This window comes from Podarcis cretensis (genome assembly GCF_951804945.1).
Source record: "Podarcis cretensis genome assembly, chromosome: 13".
Taxonomy (NCBI): Eukaryota; Metazoa; Chordata; class Lepidosauria; order Squamata; family Lacertidae; genus Podarcis; species Podarcis cretensis.
In genome coordinates this window covers 37246497-37252496 of record NC_137182.1, presented here as the reverse complement: position 1 = coordinate 37252496, position 6000 = coordinate 37246497, and the positions used below count along the sequence as shown (strand labels likewise).

The 6000-nt window shown below is 52.5% G+C and overlaps 1 protein-coding gene across 4 annotated transcripts in view; it reads right to left on the bottom strand.

Annotated features, from left to right (window-relative positions):
* Positions 1–6000, bottom strand: part of PLEKHA4 (pleckstrin homology domain containing A4) — a 43895-nt gene continuing 37895 nt past the window's right edge. For all 4 annotated transcript variants that reach the window (XM_079950507.1, XM_079950508.1, XM_079950509.1 and 1 more), the window contains 3 exons: positions 4997–5158; positions 4000–4168; positions 1–3661 (listed from right to left, as the gene is read on the bottom strand). In XM_079950507.1, the coding sequence (XP_079806633.1) occupies positions 3096–3661; positions 4000–4168; positions 4997–5158 (897 nt within the window). In that variant the 3' untranslated portion in view covers positions 1–3095. The remainder of the gene's footprint in view (positions 3662–3999; positions 4169–4996; positions 5159–6000) is intronic.

Sequence of the window (6000 nt, the reverse complement as noted above, 5' to 3'; positions counted from 1 at the left end):
TATATTGTGTTAATCTTTTATTGAGTATACGAACTGGAATCTTTCACACATGGGGAGCAGGCAGCCGCTAGTGTTAAAATGCAAAGGGAGGTGGAAGCTGCCTCCTTTGGGGGAGAAGCAAGTCTTCGTAGAGGGAATCCTCTCTCCCCCCCCCCCCAAGCGCTGAGATGCAGCAGTTGCCTTGGCAGACGTGCAGGTGGGTGTTACCGCAGGGATCCCTCGTTCAAGCTGCATCGCTCTGGCGTCCCTTGAGCTCCCCGGGGCAGGCCCAGGGTCGTGGTGTTTTGCTTTTGCAGCCCTGATTTTGGGTTTCTGCTTGTTAATTCGCCATGCCAAAGTCTCCATCCAGGAACATTACGGACTGCATTTCTTGGTGGGGCTACAAGCCTGGCAACAGAGCTGGTGATGGAGCCAGGGCACCTTGGCAGAGCAATGGACCTACCTGCACACTAGGGCTACGATTCACCAGTTAACTCATTCTGCATTGGCAGGGCACCTTATCTGGGCACCTCAGCAACTGAAATCCCCTGTCCCCCTTCCAAATTCTGCAGCAGCCAGTGTCCCTCTCCCCACTGTTTCTCCTCTGATACAACCCCTCTTCTTCCCTTGCAGTTTCCCCTTCCCCCCATCACCTTGCCCAATCCACTCTCCCTTTCCCGCTGAGCTGCGTCTCTCTCTCTCTGCCTATCCAACAAGCAATTTTGTTCCAGGATGTGCCCTTGCCTAGCTTTGTGCAGCCCACACTGCCACACTTAACCTATCCCTTGCCAAAACCTGGCTGCCCTGGCATAAAAGTGAGGGCCTCGTTTTAAGCAGGCATTTTTCAACCTTCATATATCACCCCCTACGTTGGCTTGGATAGGCGTTCCACGGTGCCTCTCACGTTACTGCCTTCGGCCAACCGTTCCCCTTCCACAAATACATGAAAAGTAGCCCTGCTGGATCAGGCCAGTGTCCCAGCCAGTTCAGCATCCCGTTCTCACAGTGACCAACCGGAAGCCTGTGAGTGACACAGCTCTCTCCCCTCCTGTGGTTTTGGTTTCCAGCCATTGACATTCAGAAGTATCACTGTCTTTGACTGTGGAGGCAAAGCTTAGCCGTCATGGCTAATAGCCATAAGATAGATGAATCTGTCTGATCCTCTTTTAAAGCTATTCACATTCTGCTTTCCCTTCTTTTCCCCTAATGTACACATTCCAACAACAGACACCTTCATTTCTCCCCACCCAACACTGTACAATTCTAGGAACTTGAATCACCCAGAGGCAGAGGATGCATTCACTATTTGCAGAGCGGGGGGGGGGGGATTGCTGGCAATTGGTTTTTCTTAAAAAACAAACCCTGGCCCAATATACAACCTAAGGGCCTGGGAGCATTAGAAAAGCCTCTTACAGACAACCAGGGCAGAGGAAACCCTGAAACCTGCCGTTAAGGAGGGCCTGTGCAAATGTAGCCTAATAAATGCTGGAAAACCCGATTTCCCTAGACCCATGAACCTGTTGTGTTTCCTACTCGCCTTCCGGGGGAGCTGCTCTGCCTGCCTAGATGTTCACCTTGCCCTTTAAATATGCTGGCATTGCAAGAGGCAAAAGCACAGGCTTTTACAAAGCCCCTTCTCTGATCGCCTGTGGCTATTACTAAAAACCTCCAGGCAACTAGGAAAGGTAAACTGGAAGAAAAGAGTTGGTTGTCTTTCTTTCAAGTGTGCACTGATGAGGACCACAGGCATTTGTGAGCAAGAACCCTAAACCATCTTTGTAGGCCAGTAACTTCTGAAGTTCTTAAGCTGCAGAGCTGAATTTGCATGGAGCAAGGCACTCTAGCCATATTGGGTGCCTCAGGGAATGGGCTTGGGTGGATGTGAATCTGTGGGAGCCATAGGAGCCCACTCCCAGGAGCCGTGGGGGCTCCAGCCCCCACAATAAAATATTTGAGGGGGCCAGGCCTCCACAAAGTTGATTGGCATTTCCATTCAAATAGTGTGAGCATTGCATCATTTGACTGATTATGATGGGAGCAAACAGGGTGTCAAGACGGGCATGAACGGCTATGGCTGCCTGTGTTTCCTATCATAAACTAGCAGTTATGCATCTGTAAGCGCAGATGCTTCATTTCTTTAGGAAAAAAAATATTCCCCCGGCCTTCTCCTTGGGAAGGGCTAAATAAATACCTGCACCCGCCACATCCTAGAGCAGCGTTCTCCAACCTGATGTCCTCCAGCTGTTTTGGACTACAATTCCCATCCACCCCAGCCAGAAGCATGCTGCTGGGGCAGATGGGAGCTGTAGTCCAGAAGAGCATTAAGGGAAGCATCTCTGCCACCAACTCATTGTAGAGACCTGGGCAAGTAGCTTGACCTCAGGTACGGTTTCCTGAGGGAAACTAGGAACAACTGAGAACTCTGCCACTCTGCCTCAGGGATTTGAATTCAGGACCCCCATATCCCGGCTGTGCTTCCACAGTCATGCCATTGTGTAAGTCCCCCACCACTCTCATCCTGCAAAGGTTGTTGGAGGAGACGAGAGCAATGAACCCTGTCGAAGATACTCTCCTAAACTTGTTTGTGCAAGTCAGCGTGATAGCGATGGAATGGTGCATCTTGCCGGACTCGTGCCCTTGTGCGCAAAGACACGTGTAACATGTTCATATATGTGTGAGTGCATGCGCTTTGAGTAGGGGGGGCGGTGTTGCAGTTCTGATCCCTGGGATTTATAACAAGTTTTTTTTTATGATGCTATCTAGGGTTGGAGAGTTACAAAAAAAGGAGTGGAAGAGATGCTTAGTGGTATGGCATCTGCTTTCTATGCATAAGTTTCCAGGTTCAATCCTCGTCATTTCCAGATAGGGCTGGCAAAGACTCCCTGCCCGAAATGCAGGAGAGCCGCTGCCAGTCAGTGTAGACAGTACTGAGCTAGATGGACCAATGGCATGACTTGTTATAAGGCAGCTTCTCATGTTCCTATGGAAACGGTCGCTCTGAGCCTGCCAACTCTATGGGACTGAACTTATTCTTTTGCCCTGTCCCTGTTAGAGAAAGATGGAGCCAGGCAGCAGGGCTTCCTCACCCCCACCCCCCGGTCCTCCACCCTCTGGAGCTAAAAGCTGGATTTTACCAGGGTGACCCTGACAGGCTGCGCCGTCTCGCCAAGGCAGGCCACCACGTGGCGGGACTGGCTCTCGCTCCTCCACTTCAGGCACCTACCATTGGCTGCACCCTGCCCGCCCACGAGGCTTTGCTCAGATGCCCAATTGGCTGTTCTAGAGATAGACAGGTGCTGGTTGGTTGGCTGAGGCAAAGGCGCCGCCCAGGGAGGACCACTGACCAGGGGCAGCTCTTCATTGGCTGGTTCCGGCAGGTGCGACTCCAACTGCAGAGTCTTGGGCTTTAAATGGCCCGCCTCCTTGGGAAGAGGAGGCGGCGGCCAATCAGATGCTTCTGAAGCACCCGGCACTCGATTGGTTGCATGGGGTGGCCCCTGATTCGCCGTTCCGGAGTTATCGTGGCAGCTTGAGTTCCGAGCAGCTGTTTGGTCATGCTCAGATAGCAGAGGTCCACGGAGCTCTGGCTCTTTGGAGGGGCTGTCACCGGGGAGGCCATGATGGTTCAGGCTTTCATGGGACACAGGGATATCGTCTAGGGAGGAGTGAGAGCTGGTCCTTCCTGGGGAGAAAGACGACATTAAGAATTCCCATCAACCACATGGACATGTGAATTCTGTGCACAGCAAACAGGAGATATTGGCATATATATTATAGAGTGGGCTGCTTAGCATTTGCTGCTGTTGTTGTGTTCCAGTAGAAGGCAGGGCAGGGACACCATCAGGCCCAGCAGCAGCTGGAAAATGGGGATTTTTTTTTGGGGGGGGGAGGGAGGTTGAGAATTGAGTGAGAAAGAGAGAATAGAAATGTTTCAGACAAATAGATTTGAGTCCCACCCCCTGACTACCTGACCCTCCCGTTCCACAGACCCCGGAAAGCCCCCACTGCCTCTCCTAGTACCTGCGATGCGCTTCCCCCGCTGCTGCGAAGCCTCTGTCGCCAGGGCGTAGGAGAGCTGGATTACTCGCTGTCGCTCCCACTCAGGGGTTGGGGGGCACCGAGGAGGCTTGAGTCCCCCAGTTTGCACGCCCTCCTTGGGTGATGGCTCAGGGGGGGTATTGGGGAGGGGCTGAAGGAGAGATTAAATCACGGGGAAGGGGAACGGGGCATGAACAAGGCTGTTCCCACCTTAGGTCAGAGCATGTCCCCTCATTCACCAACCCAAATTGGAACTTAAGCACACCATGAAAATAATAACCTTCCCTGTGGTTTTAATTAAAGATGCGGATGACTCTTCTAAAACACACACACAATCCCATTTTGCTCATAGCTGTCAACCTTCCCTTTTTTTGCAGGAAATTCCCTTATTCCAGCGCCATTTCCCACTGATATCCGGGATTGTTAGATATCCGACTGTCCTCGGGACAGGTGAGGCTGCTGATCCCTTATTTTCGAGGCTGCTGATCCCTTATTTTCAAATCTGAAAGTTGACAGCTATGATTTTGCTGCATAAAATGGCAGGAGTCCCTGATTTCAGCCTTTCTTTGGCCAAAGTCATGGCATCTCACACCACTGCCGGAGGAGCTCCAGCCCTTCCAAGTCCTCTCTCTCTCGGGACCCAGGAGTCCTGGCTTTCCTCTTCCATGCTCCAGCTGCGATGAGACTTCCCTCTCCCTCTTACATAACTCAAAGGTATATCTGCTTCCCAGCCACATTACCCACCTGTTCCCCGGCAGGAAAAACGAGGAACCCAGCCCCTCAAGCACTGCCCACTGGATGCAGCTCCCCTCCCCCCCAGGCACCTGCCCTTCTGACCATACCCCCACCCCTTGTCCCGAGACATCCAGGGTCAAGGACGCGGGGTCTCCCTGTAGAAGGTGGCTGAGACCTCGCCCTTGCCTCTCGGCCCCTCCCCGCTGAGTGCTGGGTGCCCCCCTCCGAAAGGCTTCTCACCCACCCGGCCGGACCCGCGCTTGAGAGAGTCTCGCCAGTGGCCCAGAGCGTTTGGCTGGGCAGCCTCCGATTTCCTTTTGGCCTCCTGGTTCCGCTGCATCCGGTCCAGCTGCTCCTGGGCACTCATGCGAGGGCGGCGAGAGGCGACTGCTTCTGTGGGGACAACCTAGATGGGACGCAAGATCAGGGGTTAGGAGATGCCGGCGACCAGTGGCCCTCGTTCATGATACCTGACTTCATTCATGACCCTGAGATTCATGACCCCTGAATCTAGCAGCGATCCGGAGTCGGAGGCAGCAGGGGCACCGGGAGGGAGCTGATTCAGGATCAGGCCCCTGAGCAGACTGCTGGATTCACAAGGCCTCAGCCTGCTCCCAACCTTTGTCGGAGCAAGTTGCTCACTGGGAGCTATCTGTGGTCTGGCAACCTTGCTGCTTTCTGTGTGGGATCCAGCATCAAACCAGAACACTATGCCAGTCTCCAGGTCCCTGCCTTTGCCACAAATGGAATTTTGCTCTCAACAACTGCTAATAATAATAATAATAATAATAATAATAATAATAATAATAATTTATTATTTATACCCCGCACATCTGTCTGAGTTTCCCCAGCCACTCTGGGCAGCTCCTAATCAAGTGTTAAAAACAATACAGCATTAAATATTAAAAACTTCCCTATATGCTACTGCCAGTGTCCAGCCACGCTGGCATTCTCTCACAGCATTCCGCCATCCTGGTCAGCCTCTGAAGTGTACGTGGTACACCCCAAGAGTCCTAGAGGCCTCCCTTCTTATCCATTCTCAGGAGCGAGCTGGCAGTATATCACGCCATTGAAGTTGGAATTAGCAAGTTGGAATTAGCAAGAACATGATCTGCACAGTCTTGTCTGAGTCTCAGGCCTAATGATCATAGCAGCTCCCCCCCCCCCCAGTTGGTCGGTTGCCGAGAGTGAAAGTCCGCACCTCATCACAGCCATTAGTTCCTTCCTCTCCAGGACTTTCCCCAAGCA